At 42.9% G+C, this 17,345-nt stretch overlaps 1 protein-coding gene across 4 annotated transcripts in view; it reads left to right on the forward strand.

Annotated features, from left to right (window-relative positions):
• The window catches only part of RAB28 (RAB28, member RAS oncogene family), a 402,891-nt gene that overhangs the window by 250,988 nt on the left and 134,558 nt on the right, over window positions 1-17,345 (forward strand). For all 4 annotated transcript variants that reach the window (XM_087875223.1, XM_034408871.3, XM_034408867.3 and 1 more), the window contains exon 5: window positions 8,775-8,878. In XM_087875223.1, coding sequence (XP_087731349.1) covers window positions 8,775-8,878 — 104 coding nt within the window. The remainder of the gene's footprint in view (window positions 1-8,774; window positions 8,879-17,345) is intronic.

Below are 17,345 nucleotides of genomic sequence, written 5' to 3' on the forward strand. Positions count from 1 at the left end.
AATTGGCCACTCATTCACTCGGTACCAGTACTCTGTCCAAATCTTCACTCCTGCACACTGCTTACTCCGGAAGCTCCAGTTTCATGGCGATTTGCACTGATCGCCGCCCCCCATCGCCGGATCGAAGAGTTTCTCGGCTTTTCCAAGGAACTTGCCTGTTCCTCTTTAGCCACCAAGCTGCCTCTCCTTCTTCACTGTCCCTACAGGACAGTTCCGGTCTGAAGACACCCCCCCCCCCCGGCGACAGTTCGTCTGGCTGGGTTTCACCAGGCTCATTGGAGCCTGGTATTTTCCCAACCAGTCACGCCGCGACGCTTCCGGATTCCCCCTCCATTTCGAATAACTACTGGCTTGGATTTTGTACCAATGCTGAATTGCCTAGAGAACCACCCACTTCCATGTCCCTAACAGAACCTCATTGCAAAAAGGATGGGTGTCAGCCTCTATGATGCTTGCTTGCGGCAAATGTCCGGTGTGTCACCATGGCCCTGGAGGGGACCAAAACTGAGTGGATGGTGGCCCTGCATAATGAGGATTCCCCACTGCTGAGGGATTACGACTTATTTATGATGGCTCTCCAAGTGTGTTTTGATGACACCCTGGCTGAACAAAAGGCTAGAACCAGGATGAAAACCCTAACCCAGAGGAAGAGATCGGTGGCTGAATACACCGAGGAATTCTGCCAGCTGGTTGTCCACATGCAGGGGTGGTCTGCAGAGGCCCTGATGGAATGCTACAAGGATGGCCTCAATGAGGACGTCTACCAAGGCTGTTGTTCCTGAGGGGGCCCCCAAGACCTGCAGCGCTGGTATGTGTTGGCGGCTGATGTGGAAATTGACCAGGCCAGAGGTACAGGGGGGACCGCAGCTGGAACAAGCCTTCCCCCTCCACCCGGAAATAGACCTCTAGAGCGGCCAAAGGGGGGCCAGAATCCAAGCCCAGGTCCACCGCATGCTTCAGATGTGGGAAGGAGAGGCACCGAGCTGCTGATTGTTTCTCCAAACCTGGCTCCAAGCCGACCTCAGCTGGAGAAAAGAGAGCCGAGAAGCCGCCAGCAAAGAACCGTGAAACAGCCCTGAAAGGTGTGGAAGTGAGCTTGCTCCTCCAAGCCTGGAGGAGCTGGGAGCTCCAACCACCCCAGGGACAGCGAAACCGACACTGAAAATGACCCTCTGGTAAGTCAGCATGTAGGCCCCATGACCATTTCGGTGGAGTTAAGGGTGCCATCATCCGGTGCCCAGGGGAAGATGTTAACCCTTTTGGACTCTGGGTGTACTAAGTGTGTAATCAGCCCAGAAGTGGTGGAAAAAATGGGTCTGAGACTGAGTACAATGAAAGTGCCCATAGCATTTTGCCAGTTGGATGGGTCAGTAGCTGGCGGGGGGCAGCCCACTTTGTGACAGAACCAGTTGAGATGTGATTGGGGGACTACTGAGAGTTTGCATTTTATCATAGCCCGTGGAATGGAACTGTCAGTCCCAGCCCTGCGATGGTACTTGGGGCCACCATTTGTGTGGGGATCGCCATTCTGCTGCTGCACACTTTCACCAATGACCCTTCCTGTATGCCTGCTCTCCTGGGTCGTCAGCCCTGAGGTATGCCTCTCACTTCGACTTCCCAGCCACATGCTAGATGACGTCAGTTTCATGCACTGAAGCAGTTTATCACCATCTGTCATTTTAAGGAAAGATGCAGCAGCGCAGAACAACTGAAGCGGCTTGTGATGGATTGTGGAGAGCAAGGGAGGATACTGGTTAATTGGATAATTGAGTGATTGCACTGGGGTGGAGCTGTATGCTGCTTAAAAGGTGATGGGGATCATGGAGCATCAGCTCCAACAAAGATTCCTTTCTGTAACACTTTAAGGTGGTCAGTTAGTACGATATCAGGATAAACAAACTTGATTACTGCTTTTGCTGAGGTTTATTTTTCTAGTCTTTATGGAACCTGACAGGAATGACCCCTCTTGCTCGGACTACTCTGGCTCTGGAAATGGAACTCTCATGTGAATTGGAGGAAGGGTTTGTTGTGCATCCGCTCCACCCCGCAGGAGAAGGAAGGGGGAAAACCCTTCTACTTGGCCAAAGCTGTGAAGGAGCTGGCAGCGGCAGTGAGTGAATACATTGCTGGAGAGGAGAAAATCCCTAAGGAATATTGGGGCATTCAGCAAGAGGGAGTCAGATATGCTCCCACCCCATCGGCCCATGGACTGCGGTATAGAAATCCTCCTGGGGTGAAGCTCCCTAAACCAAAGATCTACTCCATGATCCCTCTTGAGCTAGAGGAATTGCAAAACTTTATTAATAAAGACCTGAAATGGGCTTCATCCAACCAGCTAGGCCATGAGTGGCCGCCCCGGTGCTGTTCCGGGAGACAAAAGTTGGCTCTCTTCGCCTATGTGTTGACTATAAGAACCTGAATGCCATTTGCATAGAAAGTGTTTACCCACTGCCCCTTATGCAGGACATGTTAGCTCATCTGGCCAAGGGGAAGATTTTCACTAAGCTGGACTTGAGAGAGGCTTATTACAGAGTTCAAATTAAGGAAAGGGATGAATGGAAGACTGCCTTCAATTGCCCTTTGGTTTGTTTCTAGTTTAGGATGCTCCCGTTTGGATTACAGTGGTGGTGTTCATGCAATTGCTTAATGAGGTGCTACATGAACATCTCTACAAGGGGGTCCTTGTCTACCAAATGACATTCTTATTTACACTGAGACCATGGAAGAACATATGAAAATAGTGCGGTCAGTCCTGAAAAAACTCAGGACTGTATGCTAAATTGTCGAAGTACAAGTTTCATTAGAGTAAGATTGACTATCTGGGTTACCACATATTGTATGAGGGTATTAAAATGGATCCGGAGAAAATCCGGGTAGTCTTGGAGTGGGCTCCTCCACGCACCCACAAGCAGTTGCAAAGCTTCTTAGGCTTTGACAACTTTTATTGACGATTCATTCCCTCGTTTGCAAAAATTGCATTACCCATTACCAATCTCCTAAAAACAAAGGGAGAGGGTAAGCCAAACCTAGCCGGCCCCTCAAGTGAACAATGGAGTGCCAGGCATCTTTTGAGAAACTGAAATGACTGTTTGCAGCTGAGGCCATCCTTAAGCATCCTGACATGGAGGCCTGTTTCATAGTCCAGGCCAATGCCAGCGACGTGGCTGTGGGGGTGGTGCTACTTCAAGCAAATGCTTCTGGAACTTTACAACTCTGCACCTACACCTCTCGTAAATTAACTGAAACCGAAAGGAGATGGACAATCTGGGAGAAGGAAGCTTTTGCTGTCCGATGGGCACTATTAATCTGGAGGCATTTCTTCAAAGGGGCAAAACACCCTTTTGAGGTGTGGACAGACCATAAGAACCTAGAGGCCCTAAAAACACCCAGGAAGTTGTTGCCCAAACTGTTGGGCACAACACTTTGATCTGTTTAATTTCTCTCTGCGCTACCTTCCTGGGGGAAAGAATTTTATGGCAAATGCTCTCTTGAGATTGCCCCAATATCTCTAATCCTCCCGGTTATTTCCACTGAGCAGTTGGCTGCTCCTGTCGTCACCAGAACCCAAGGGAAGGGGGACCTGATCCTATCCACCGATTTAAGCAAGCAGTTAAAGGAAGCACTAAAAACTGATGATTGGTTCATATCCCACTCCAACGAGTGTACTGTTCATGATGGTCTTGCATGGTGGGTGCTAAGTTGTACGTCACCGCCAGCCTGAGGGGAGCAGTGTTACAACAAGCCCACGATGCGAAAGGTGCTGGGCATTTTGGGTTCGTGAAGACATTACACTTAGTTAAATGACAGTTCTGGTGGTCCTCACTTAAGAAGGACATAGAGGCATACGTCACTAGCTGTCCTGTGTGTGCTTCTGCCAAGAGCCCACCTGGGAAGCCGCTTGGGTTACTCCAGAACATTGCCAGACCTGGAACTCCTTGGAAGGAGATATCCATGGACTTTATTGTTGAATTACCCGAAAGTGGTGGAAATACAGTCATTTGGGTGATTACAGACTTGTTCTCCAAGCAGGTGCACTTTGTACCATGCCCCAAAATTCCCTCAGCAAAGGTGTTGGCTAAACTATTTATTCAACATGTGTATAGGATACACAGTGTTCCTGAATGAATACTTTTGGACAGAGGGGTTCAGTTCACTGCCCACTTCTGGAGGGAATTCCTGAGTGTTGTGACTCCGGCTCCCGAGCCTGTCCTCATGGAGGAAGATGACTCTGAAAGTGATGGGGAGGAATTGACAAGGCCTCCCTCTCCAGGACCCTCCTTTCTGGCAACGCCTCAGGTTCCAGTTGAAGGCCAGGAGGAAGGCATGTCGGAGCACCCACTAATGGGGAGTGATGAAGATCAATCTTGGATTGATCCCAGGCAGCGTCGGAGGGAGAGGTGTGTGCAGCAAAGGAAGAGGTGGGGAAGGGCCAGAGATTGCTGAGTCACTGAGCCATGCCCCACAGGGGATAAAAGTGGGTGGGGTTGCTCTGCAGGCTCTGTGACAGACAAAAACTGCATATCGTGAGCTTCGGATGGGATATTTTTTGGAATTAAGGCTTGGACTTTGTGAATGACTTCTGACTACTCTTTTATGTCTTGTAAACTCTTGGTTGCCCCAGCAACAGATTGCAGATACGCTGACTCCTGTTTCTAGAGGTGATAAGAAACTTGGCAGGCATTCGGAAAGTAGCTGCCAGAACTTTTATCTGCCAAAGGGATTCAGGTTGGCTTGTAAAAATAAATTATTCGTAGACGTCTTTTGCTCGTGTGTCTGCCTATGTGAGGTGGGGGGACAGAACATCGAGGTTGTTAGGCTCCACTCAAGGGCTAAGCGCCTCTCACCATCCTCAGACAAATGGGGCTTGTGAAAGGACTAACTCAGTGCTAGAACAATACCTCAGGTGTTATGTAAATTATCAGCAAGATAACTGGGCAGATTTACTGCCGTTTGCAGAGGTCGCTTATAATAACTCCATTCATGGTGGTGTCTGGTCAGGATTTTGTGCCCATCCCAGAACTACCACAAGAAAAATTTCAAATCTTGTCCTTGGTGGACTGGATTAAGCAGCTTCAGTTTACTTGGCCAGTAACTCGTAAAGTGTTAGACAAGGCTCACTGAGCTCATAAAAAACAGGTGGACAATAAAAGAGTTATGCCAAAGGACTACCAAGTGGGGGGTAGGGTTTTCCTCTCCATGAAGTACCTTCAAACTACCCAAAAGTCGAAAAAACTTGGGCCTAAGTATGTGGGCCCTTTTCCTATTGTACAAGTTGTAAACCTGGTACAGTTAGAGCTACCCAAAACCCTTAGGAGGATCCACCCAGTGTTTCATGTTAGTTTACTGAAACCTGAACATACCTCCTCACTTTGTCCGGACCAACCCCCCCCTCCAGTTCCCCTCCTTATTGAAGGAGAGCTATACTTCAAGGTCAAAGAGATCCTTGATTTTAGAAAACATAGGGGCAAAGTACAGTACTTGGTGGTCTGGAAACATTTCCCTTCCTCTCAATCTGAATGGGTGAATGAGTGAGATGTCAGAGTTCTGAAGCTTTTACAGTTATTCCACTCCAAATACCCTGATAAGCCTTGATTGTATTATTCTCTATGATTGTATTGTATTATTTTCTATGTATTTTCTATGTTTTGATACTTTTGGGAGGTATCTACCCTGTCCATTTTACTTTGTTTTTCTTCTAGGACTAACGTCTCTTTTGGAGAAGGGCTGAATGTCAGCCTCTATGATGCTTGCTTGCTATCGGCTGCCATAGTAACGGGGGGGGATGTATAGGTATTTGGGTGGGAGAAGCGAGCTGGTGATGTCTCGTGATGTGACTGAAAAGGGAGGAAAAGGGAGGGGTACTCTTATCATCTTCTGCGCAGCTGAATGGACTTCTTGATAGCCAGTTCAAGGTCAACCATTCTGGCATACCAGATGGATGGGGTCATCTGAAGATTCACCTCACATAACACCTTCGGGAGCTGGGGATTGGACATTCAGCCAGGGTCCTTGAGGGGAGGGATTTGGGAATACTTTCAATATGTAATTTTCATGCCTTTAGCCTCAGAACTTGCTTTTTTTTCATTGTTATCAGTTCATACTCAGTAAAAGCAGGGGTGAAATGTAAAATTTGTTACTACCGGTTCTGGGGGCATGGCTTGGTGGGGGCATGGCCAACTTTGACTGGGTGGGCAGGGCCAACTTTTTTATATATATAGAACTTTTCAAAGCATTTTTTCTAATGCTTTGAAAAGCCTCTGCTGATCAGGCAACTCAGCTGGGATCGTCAGAGAGGCTTTTTAAAAAATGCTTTGAAAAGCCTCTCTGATGATCAGGCAACTCAGCTGGGATCGTCAGAGACTTTTCAAAGCATTTTTTTTACCACCTCTTCGGCCAAGGTTGCAGAAAAAAATGCTTTGAAAAGCCTCTCTGACGATCAGGTAACTCAGCTGGGATCGTCAGAGAGGCTTTTTTAAAAATGCCTCTCTGACAATCAGGCAACTCAGCTGGGATTGTCAGAGAGGCTTTTTAAAAAATGCTTTGAAAAGCCTCTCTGATGATCAGGCACTTTTCAAAGCATTTTTTTTACCACCTCTTCGGCCAAAAGGCTGCAGAAAAAAATGCTTTGAAAAGCCTCTGACGATCCCAGCTGAGCCGCGAGATCATCAGAGGCTTTTTTTTTTTACTTTTAAAAGCATTTTTTCATCGGAAGAGGTTGTAGAAAAAATGCTTTTAAAATAATTTTTAAAAAGCCTCTGATGATTGTGCGGCTCAGCTGGGAGGGGGCGCAGGGATTTTTGTTATCGGTTCTCCAAACCACCCGCTGTCATCGCTACCGGATCGGGTGATCCGGTCCGTACTGGGAGCATTTCACCCCTGAGTAAAAGTACCTTTCTCTACAAACATGGAGTTGGGGTTTTTCTTTCTTGAGTTTTGAATGGAGGCACATCTGACAGTGGGAGAATACTAAGAAAGCTTTAGCAGAAGCAGCTGAGAAATATAAGAAACTGGTAGATATGCACAGGTCTCTGTAACCACCTTTTTGAATAGGAGACAAAGTTTATTTGTCAACTAAATACCTAAGATTGAGGTTGCCTAGCAAGAAATTCAGACCTAAATTCCTCGTTCCTTTTCCTACAGTGAAAGTGATTAACCCTGTAACTGTCCAACTTAGCCTCCCTCGAATACTAGGGAAAGTACATCCACTGTTTCACAGCAGCTTATTGAAACCAGCAGTAGGATCTACTTTAAGACCCATACCAGCTGCCCCCCCACCTATGATAGTACATGGTGAAACTCATTATGAAATTAAGAAGATTCTTGACTCTAGACTGTACTGGGGGCAGTTACAGTATTTAGTACTCTGGAAAGGATACCGTTTGTCAGAAGCTACGTGGGTAAAAAGTTGGGATGTGTTGTGGCCTGCCAGCGACCTGCACCGATTGTTGCTGATCCTGATGAGGAGGAGGCTGGGGGTGTGCTGCGCCAGCAGCCTGTGCAGCCGGCGCTCGAGTCGGACAGTGAGGAGGCTGAAGAGGATGTGGTGCCAGAGGTAGAGATCCAGTCAGGGCCTTCAGAACCTCCAGAGACTCCTTTAAGTGAAGAGGATGAAGAGGAGGAGCCTCTTCTCAATGCACGGGCATGCAGAGCTGCCAAAAGGCAGGAGTGGTTCCTCAGGAGGTGGTCTCCTCGAGAGTAAGGCTTGGGGCTAATTGGCCACTCCCTTAGCCTATTTAAGAAAGAACGCAGCTTGCAACAAGCTGCAGGAAACAACTTTAGTTCGCTAATCATCGCATTGGGATTTCTCTGCAACCTTGCTTCTCGGCTTTCTGCCAACTCCAGTAAGACTCTGACTATCTTATCTGTGGAATTTCTGGCAGGCTGTTAAGAACGCTTATTAACAGCCGGCATTTGCTAAAACTGCGTTATTTGAGTAAACTATGTTTTGTTCAGAGTTTGTGTGTGCTGTGTTCTTTGGGATCCGTAGCTGGGGCAGAACAGGATATGAAAGCTGATAGACTAGTAAAACAGTTTCATGATAAATTCCCTGACAAGCCAAAGTGTCCTCCTGGAGGGGGGAGAGGGGGTTAAGTGGTTTGATGAACAATGTGTTAACCCCTTTTTGTGTTTTGTCTATTTTATTTTCCAGGGCGTGTTTTTTTCTTCGGGGGGGGGGGACATCTGTCAGCTTTGGAAGCCATATTAACACCGGAAGCTTCCATGCTGCCACCTTCTTGCACTTGGGAAAGTAGGAGGGGGGATTTATTAGAGGGACTGTAGTTAGACATAATAGCATTCTTCTTTTTGGTCAAGGTCATGGTGTTCCTGAATCTGGAGTGGTTGAAGTAGTGGCTCAAGTTGGGACGGATGGTGATTGGGCCATGTGATCGACTGATGGGTGCAGGGGCTGGATTTGGAGTTTTGATTTACCGAGGGAAAACCAGAACTCTCAGATTCAGGTTTTCCCAGATGTGCCAGTATACCTACTCTAATAAATGGGAACTTTGAGAAAATGTCTGTCTCTGAGGTTTTAATTGGAGTTGGGTTCTTCTGGAATGCTGACAAGCAGTAGATTACAGTTTATGTATTAGATTGAAGATTCCCACAACTGATAATGCTCGATGATGAAGATAAGAATAACAACTCTATGTGATTAATTTTAGTAGAAAATGGAACCCACTATTGATACTTGATATCGAATGGAAAACTGTTTTAAAGATGCTTATGTTAAGTAAATTTCACTATACTATTTTTTTCTCCTTACATTTTTTTAGTTGATTTGGAACATATACGGACAGTAAAAATTGATAAACATCTTCAATTTTGCCAGGAAAGTCATTCTAGCAGTCATTTTGTATCAGCAAAGACAGGTGATTCTGTAAGTATTATGAATAATGTTATTTTAACAATATTGTTATTGTGCATTTTTGTGATTCTTCAGAGCTGGGTACCAATATTGTACATTCAATATCAACTTTTAAAACTTGTTTGTTCATTTTAGATATTTAAGATGTTATACTTCTCCAAAGGTGACAATTGGGTATTTTTTTAAAAAAAATATTCTTTGTTTCATTGTTACTTACACTTTAACACTTTTTTCTTGTGGTAAGTGTGTTCGTTATCAAAGCAAACAGATCTTTGGATTGATATTAACTTGTGTATGTATTTATGTGCGTGTGTGTGTATATATATATACACACACACACACAATGTGATATTTCAATTTTAAAAAAAATAAATTTACAGACATTTCTAAACTTCTGTTTTCACTGTGAGAAAAATATGAATTTCAACAACTGTAGAATCAGGCTGCAGCATATCAGTGTGTGTGTGCGTGTGTGTGTATACAGTGCATTCAGAAATCATTCAGGACCCCCCCCCCCTTTAACTTTTGTCAATTTTGTTATGCTGCAGCCTGATTCTACAGTTGTTGAATTTTTTTTTCTCATTAATCTACACTCAGTACCCCATAATGACAAAGTGAAAACAGAAATTTAGAAATGTCTAAATTTATTAACAACAAAAAACAGAAATATCACATTGGCATAAGTATTCAGACTCTTCACTCAGTAGTTTGTTGAAGCACCTTTGGCAGCAATTACAGCCTTGAGTCTTTTTTGGTATGACGCAACAAGCTTTGCACACCTGCATTGGGGGATTTTCTGCCATTCTTCCTTGCAAATCCTCTCAAGCTCAGTCAGGTTGGATGGTGACTGTTGATGGACAGCCATTTTCAGGTCCCTTCAGAGATATTCAATAGGGTTCAAGTCAGGGCTCTGGCTGGACCACTCTAGGACATTCACACAGTTGTCCCTAAACCACTCTTGTGTTGTCTTGGCTGTGTGCTTAGGATCATTGTCATACTAGAAAGTGAACCTTCAACCTAGTCTGAAGTTATGAGCGCCGTAGAACAGATTTTCACTGAGGATATATTTCACTGTACTTTACTCCATTCAGTTTTCCCTCAACATCTGACCAGTCTCCCAGTCACTGCTGAAAAACACCCCAACAGCATGATGCTGCCACCATCATGCTTCATTATTGCGATGATATTGGGGAGGTGATGAGCAATGCCTAGTTTCCTCCAGATATTACTTTTAAAATTGAGGTCAAACAGTTCAATCTTGTTTTCATCAGACCAGAGAATTTTGTTCCTCACAGTCTGAGAGTCCTTCAGATGCTTTTCTGCAAACTCCAATCGGGCTTTCATGTGTTTTGTACTGAGAAGAGGCTTTCGTCTAGCCATTCTGCCATAAAGCCCAGATTGGTGGAGGGCTGCAGTGATGGTTGTTCTTCTGGAACTCTCTCCCATCTCTGCAGAGGATCTCTGGAGCTCAGTCAGACTGACCATCAGATTCTTGGTCACCTCTTTTATTAAGGCCCTTTCCCCCTGATTGCTCAGTTTGACCAGGCGACCAGCTCTTGGAAGAGTCCTGGTTGTGCCAAACTTCTTCCATTTGAGAATTATAGTGGCCACTATGCTCTTAGGAACCTTCAGTGCAGCAGAAATTTTATTGTAACCTTCCCTAGATCTTTGCCTTGCAATAACCCTGTCTCTGAGCTCTGCAAGCAGTTCCTTTGATCTCATTGCTTTTGCTCTGCTACACCAGTATGCCTTGTCAGCTGTGAGGCCTTCTATAGAGAGCTGTGTGCCTTTCTAAATCATGTCCAATCAATTTAATGTACTACAGGTGGATTCCAATTAAGGTGTAGAAATATGTCAGCAACTATGAAGAAAAATGGGAGGCACCTGAACTAAATCTCAAATGTTATTGCAAAGGGTCTGAATACTTATGCCAATGGGATATTTCAGTTTTTTCTTTTTAATAAATTACAGACATTTCTAAACCTCTGTTTTCACTTTGCCATTATGGGGTACTGAGTATAGATTAATGAGAAAAAATGAATTTCAACGACTGTAGAATTAGACTTACAGCATAACAAAATTGACAAAAGTGAAGGGCGTCAAAATATTTTCTGAATGCTCTGTGTGTGTGTGACCCTAGCAATCTAACATGTAACATAGATGTTTGTGTGGGTAAGATTATCAACCTTGCTGTCAAGCAGAACCAAGCATTTAATAGTGAGTGCCATACCATGTGCATTAATCAAACAGGTGGCAAAAAAGTAGGGGCAGTCAGGCACAACACAGGTTATGTAGACAGTAAACACAGGGTCAATCAACATGAACTCAAATGTCTATACACCAGTGCACATAGTATGATGAATAAACAGGGATAATTAGAAATTCAAATAAATGAGAGCAGATATGTTGTTGGCATTGGTGGGATGAAACCCACAAATGGAACATACAGCTAGAGGGATTTAAATTATTTAAAAGAAATAGACCAAATAAAAGAGGAGGTGGAGTTGCACTATATATTAGAAATAACTACATCTCTACAGAAATAGAGTACAGTGACGAAAGTTATCTTGAATGCATTTGGGTCAATATTAAAGGTGAAAAAAATGGCATTGCCATAGGTGTATACTATAGGCCAGCGGTTCTCAACCTGGGGGTCGCGACCCCTTTGGGGGTCGAACGGCCATTTCACAGGGGTCGCCAAAGCCCTCTCTCGCCCCCCCCACGCCTTCACTCACCCTCACCCTCTACCTCTGTTGGATTGCCCGGTCGCCGTTCTCTTACCCCGCCCACTCCCAATCTATTGCTGCCTCCGGAGTCCCAGCTGATGGCTAGAGGGAAAAAAAACTTTAAATTCTTGCCGCGGGGCTTCAAAGAGCTAGCTGCAAAGAGGTAAATTCCTGGAGCAAATTTTTTTCCACCTAGCTATGCTGAAAAGCGAAAGCGAAACAGGGTCTTTGCTGCAACGTGACAAAATATAAATATAAATTTAAATATAAATTTAATAAAATTTAAATCAAATAAATCAAATTTAAAAAAAAATGAGGCAGAGAGATTTCTTTTTCTTTTTCCTCACCAAAAAAAGTAGGTACAAAACTGCAAACAATGGGAAATTTAGGGCAAGAGGAGGTTCAAGATTTTAAAACACAAAAGAAAAAAAGCTCTATTTAACTAGGGAATTGTAATAATTGAGATACTATTAATTGTATATTGTGTTGAAAGCAGAAACGGTTAAGTTGTGGTTTGGAGGAATATATGGGAGAAATTATTTGGTTTATTATTATTGGTAAATATAATTAATTGATTTGTAAGAAATTGGATTGCATGGAAATAATTGGAATATTCATGTTCATATTGATTAATATACAAAAAAGATAGTTATATAACTAATTGATTTATATTAAAATGTTGAATTTGTATTAAACAACTGTATTACATAATTAACCAATGTGAGGATGGATATAAAAATAGATGACAATGCGAAGGGGTATAATATAGAATAGAAGGGAAAAATTGAATTTGATTAAGATTAGAGATGAGGATGAAGGATAATATTGTTTTTTAAAAAAAATAGATGAGGAATAAATATGGTAAAAAGGAAATATAGAAATTTCCACAAATTTAATTGAAATGACTAAATACTGTGTTGGAAGAAATATCCTTCTGGGTTCTGCTCCAAGTGGGGAAAAAGACACTGGAAACATGGAAACTGCTTGGAAAGATGTTTTAATGGTGGACAGGATCACATGGCTTGATGGGGCCCATTGTGTTAGTTTCTGTTGCTATTGTGTTGCAAATGTCCTTTGACAAAGGATTGACTTTCTACCTCTGGCCCATTAACAAAGGGTGGGGGGCAGGAAGGTGGGAGCTGCTTTGTCTGTAAAATATGCTTCTCCATTTCTCATCCAGAGAAATATAATATTCTGCCTTTTTAATATTTCCCAAAATATTTCATTCTTCTAGGAAAGGGGTGGGTGCTAACCTCCTACAACTGTTTAAATTTGTGGACCGGCCAAATACTCTGTTCAAAGAAAATACGTTGTATGTTTGTATGTATGTTTCTAATTATTGCTATTTATTGCTATTTGTTCTCTTTTATTCTTTAAAGTTTAACAATTCATTCTTTATCTTAATATCTTTATATTTGTTTGGGGTTGGCTTTCTTCCCTTTCATCTTTTTTATTGTACAGCAATCTTTCTCCTCAAACCTACCACTTCTGTCTTTTCTTTCTTACTTACTTTCTCTTCCTCCCCTCTTCTTCTTCTCCCTACTTCCTCTTTCTCCTTCTCCTCCTGTTTTCCTCCCTCGCTTACCTTCACTCCTATTCTAATTTCCCTTCCCTTCCTTCATCCCTCTCTATTGCTGTATCCTTTTATGCATATGGACTACTCAGAGGGCTGAAAAAGTTATTTTTGACTGGTCCTCGCACTTTTGACCAGTCCTCGAACTTACGACTGTCCTCACAATTTATGTTTTTGCCCTATCTTGTCACCATGGTGAAGAGAAGCAGTTGTGAAATGAGTGACACGGTTGTTAAGAATGGTACAATGGGCATAAATGATGACCAGTCATAACTGCGAAGACCGGTCAAAAGTGCGAGGACCTGTCAGAAATCACCTTTTTCAGCCCTCTCGGTAGTCCTTTTGTGCACAGGGACTACTCAGAGGGCTGAAAAAGTTATTTTTGACTGGTCCTCGCACTTTTGACCAGTCCTCGAATTTACGACTGTCCTCACATTTTACGTTTTTTGCCTTATCTTATACCATGTTGAAGAGAAGCAGTTGTGAAATGAGTGACATGGTTGTTAAGAATGCTGCACAGGCATAAATGTGAGGATGGTCATAAGTGTGAGGACCAGTCAAAAGTGCGAGGACTTGTCAGAAATGACTTTTTTCAGCCCTCTGAGTAGTCCCTATACACATAACCATGGCCACCCGGTCACATGACCAGCTAGCCACGCCCACCCAGTCACATGACCTCCAAGCCACACCCACAAAATAAGCCACGCCCACAGAACCAGTAGTAAAAAAAAATAGAACCCACCCCTGGTTGGGGGTCACCACAACATGAGGAACTGTATTAAAGGGTCGCGGCATTAGGAAGGTTGAGAACCACTGCTATAGGCCACACAACCAAACAGAGGAAATAGATGAATTCTTTGCTAATCAGTTAACTAAGTATGTAGGAAGTGCATCACAATAGTAATGGGGGATTTTAACTACCCTGACATCAACTGGGAGACAAACTCTGCACCAAGTGGAAGATCCAACAGGTTCCTAACAAACTTAGCAGACAACTTTGTTTCCCATAAAATAGAGAAGGGAACAAGGGGATCAGCCATATTGGATTTAATTCTCATTAACAGAGATGAAATGATAGAAGGTGTGGAAGCTACAGGCAATGGTGTATTAACCATTAAGCAGACTAAGCACATGCTTAGGGCACCAGGCCCAAAGGGGGCACCACAAAATTGAAAAAGAAACTTTTATGTAGCCTAACCTTGGCTTCATTTGTACAGTATGTACAAAGGCGGGGGCACCAAGATTTGTCAGTGCTTAGGGCACCAGTGAGCCTTAATCTGCCACTGGCTACAGGAACCTTGGAGGCGAGTGATCGTGCAATATTGGAATTCAACATTATGCAATCAGAAACAATAAAACAAAGTCAAACTAGAGTCTTGGAGCTAATTTCAATAAACTTAAAGAGAGCTTGGGCAGGATTCCATGGATGAGAATCCTCAAGGGGAAAACAACTCAAGAAGCTTGGGAAATTTTGAAAAATGCGATTATAAAAGCCCAGTCTAGCACAATACCAATGAAGAAGAAAAATAACAGCTCTCAAAAGAAACCAGCATGGCTGCATAAAGAACTCTCTGACAAATTGAAAGACAAAAAGGACAAGTATAAAAAGTGGAAAGAGGGGCACATAACTAAGGCAGAATATCAGCAAATAACCTGAGCCTGCAAAGATGAAGTGAGGAAAGCTAAGGCTCACAATGAACAAAGGCTAGTGACAAAAGTAAAAAATAACAAAGCTTCTTCCAACATGTTAAAAACAAGAAAAAAGTCAAGGAAACAATTGGTCCATTGCTGGGAGAAAGTGGCAAGAAGGTGACAAGCAACAGGGAGAAAGCAGAACTACTTAGCTCGTTTTTTTCATCTGTCTTTATACAAAGGGAAAAAACAGTCCAACCTATCAAAAACAGCACCACAAAAACAGATTAGGAACACAAGTTAAAATAGGGAAGAAAATGGTAAGTGAGGACATGTCTACCCTAGACGAGTTCAGATGGATTACACAAGATCTCAGAATCACTTAACTATATCTTTCAAAGATCCTGGAGCACCAGGGAACTGCCAGAGGACTGGAAAAGAGCTGATGTAGTTCCCATCTTCAAAAAAGGAAAAAAAATAGATCCAGGAAACCACAGACCTATCAGCCTGACCTCAATACCAGGGAAGATTCTGGAAAAGATAATCAAGCAGCAAATCAGTGAACACCTAGAAGCAAACAAAGTAATAACCAAAAGTCAACATGGGTTGGTCAAAAACAGATCATGCCAGACTAATCTTATTGCATTCTTTGATAAAGTGACAAAATTAGTGGACCAAAGGAATGTTATCGATATAATTTACTTGGACTTCAGTAAGGCATTTGATAAAGTAGACCATAACCTTCTACTAGATAAAATAGAAAAATGTGGGTTAGACAGCATCACCACCAGATGGATTCGTAACTGGCTGACCAATCACACTTAACTCAATGGAGCTGCATCTACATGGAGGGAAGTATGCAGTGGGGTACCCCAAGGCTCTGTTTTAGGCCCAGTACTCTTCAATATCTTCATCAATGATTTGGACGAGGGGATAAATGGGGAACTCATCAAATTTGCAGACAACATCAAGCTAGCAGGAATAGCAAACACTCCGGAAGATAGGCTTAAGATACAGAGGGATCTTGACAGACTATCTAACAAAATGAAATTCAATGGTGAAAAAAGAAAGGTTCTACATTTAGGCAAGAAAAACAAAATGCACAGTATTTGTGGTACCTCGCTCAATAGTAGTAACTGTGAGAGGAATCTTGGAGTCTAGTGAACAACCATTTAAATATGAGCCAGCAGTGTGCAGCAGCTGCCAAAAAAGCCAACACAGTTCTAGGCTGCATAAACAGAGGGATAGAATCAAGATCACGTGAAGTGTTAATACCACTTTATAATGCCTTGGTAAGGCCACACTTGGAATACTGCATCCAGTTTTGGTTGCCACGATGTAAAAAAGATGTAGAGATTCTAGAAGGAGTGCAGAGAAGAGCAACAAAGGTGATTAGGGGACTTGAGGCTAAAACATATGAAGAACAGATGCAGGAAGTGGGTATGTCTAGTTTAATGAAAAGAAGGACTTGGGGTGACATGATAGCAGTGTTCCAATATCTCAGGGGCTGCCACAAAGAAGAGGGAGTCCAGCTATTCTCCAGAGCACCCGAGGACAGGACAAGAAGCAATGAATGGAAACTAATTAAGGAGAGAAGCAACCTAGAACTAAGGAGAAATTTCCTGACAGTTAGAACAATTAATGAGTGGAACAGCTTGCCTCCAGAAGTTGTGAATACTCCAACACTGAAAGTTTTTAAGAAGATATTGGATAACCATTTGTCTGAAGTGGTGTAGGGTTTCCTACCTAAGCAGGGGGTTGGACTAGAAGACCTCCAAGGTCCCTTCTAGCTCTTGTTACTCTGTTTTCCCATCCCCATCTGGGTCCCATCAATTAAAGTTCTATCTCATGGGTCCCAAGAAGTGGGCCTTCTCATGGTCAATAACCACAATGGGGAGAGCAGGAATTGGGATCGTTAAACGAGGTGATCATGCGGGCACCTTGTTTAGCGATCGCTAAACGACTTGTGACTATAATGGCAGGCTCCATTATGGTAAGCCAAGGACTATCAGTATTAAAATTCAATTAAAACAACTGAGCAAGAATTCAAAGACTCAAAATTATCAAGGGAGAATAAGGTGGGGACCTGTTTTAGCTGCTTTATTTTCTCATATTAATCATTCAGCCCATTTCCCAACTGATTGAAACTATTGTCATTCCATTCCACCTTAATGATCCAACAGGAGCCTGAATCCAACAAACAGCAGCAGAACTAACAGCACAGAGAATCCTATTTTATATGTAATAAAGTAATACAGCAAGTCATCTGACATAAGTACTTTAGAAACAGATCTGTAAATATTGTAAAGTTGTCCTGATTTGTTGAAAGCTACATTCCTTGATATTTTATAGGTTTTTAAAGTAACAAATGCATGTGTCCAGCTTTTCTATGCATTGTTCGTGTAGAAAATGTGGGAAAGTTACTTTTGCTAAATACAGTGAGGCTCAATTAAATATCAGTTTATAATTCAGATATATATTCTAAATAAACTAATTATGAAAGAAAATATTCTTATAAATTTAGCATAGATTTGGCTAAAGAATCATT

Source organism: Pantherophis guttatus, chromosome 8 (genome assembly GCF_059756535.1).
Source record: "Pantherophis guttatus breed Tessera chromosome 8, ASM5975653v1, whole genome shotgun sequence".
NCBI classification, from domain to species: Eukaryota; Metazoa; Chordata; class Lepidosauria; order Squamata; family Colubridae; genus Pantherophis; species Pantherophis guttatus.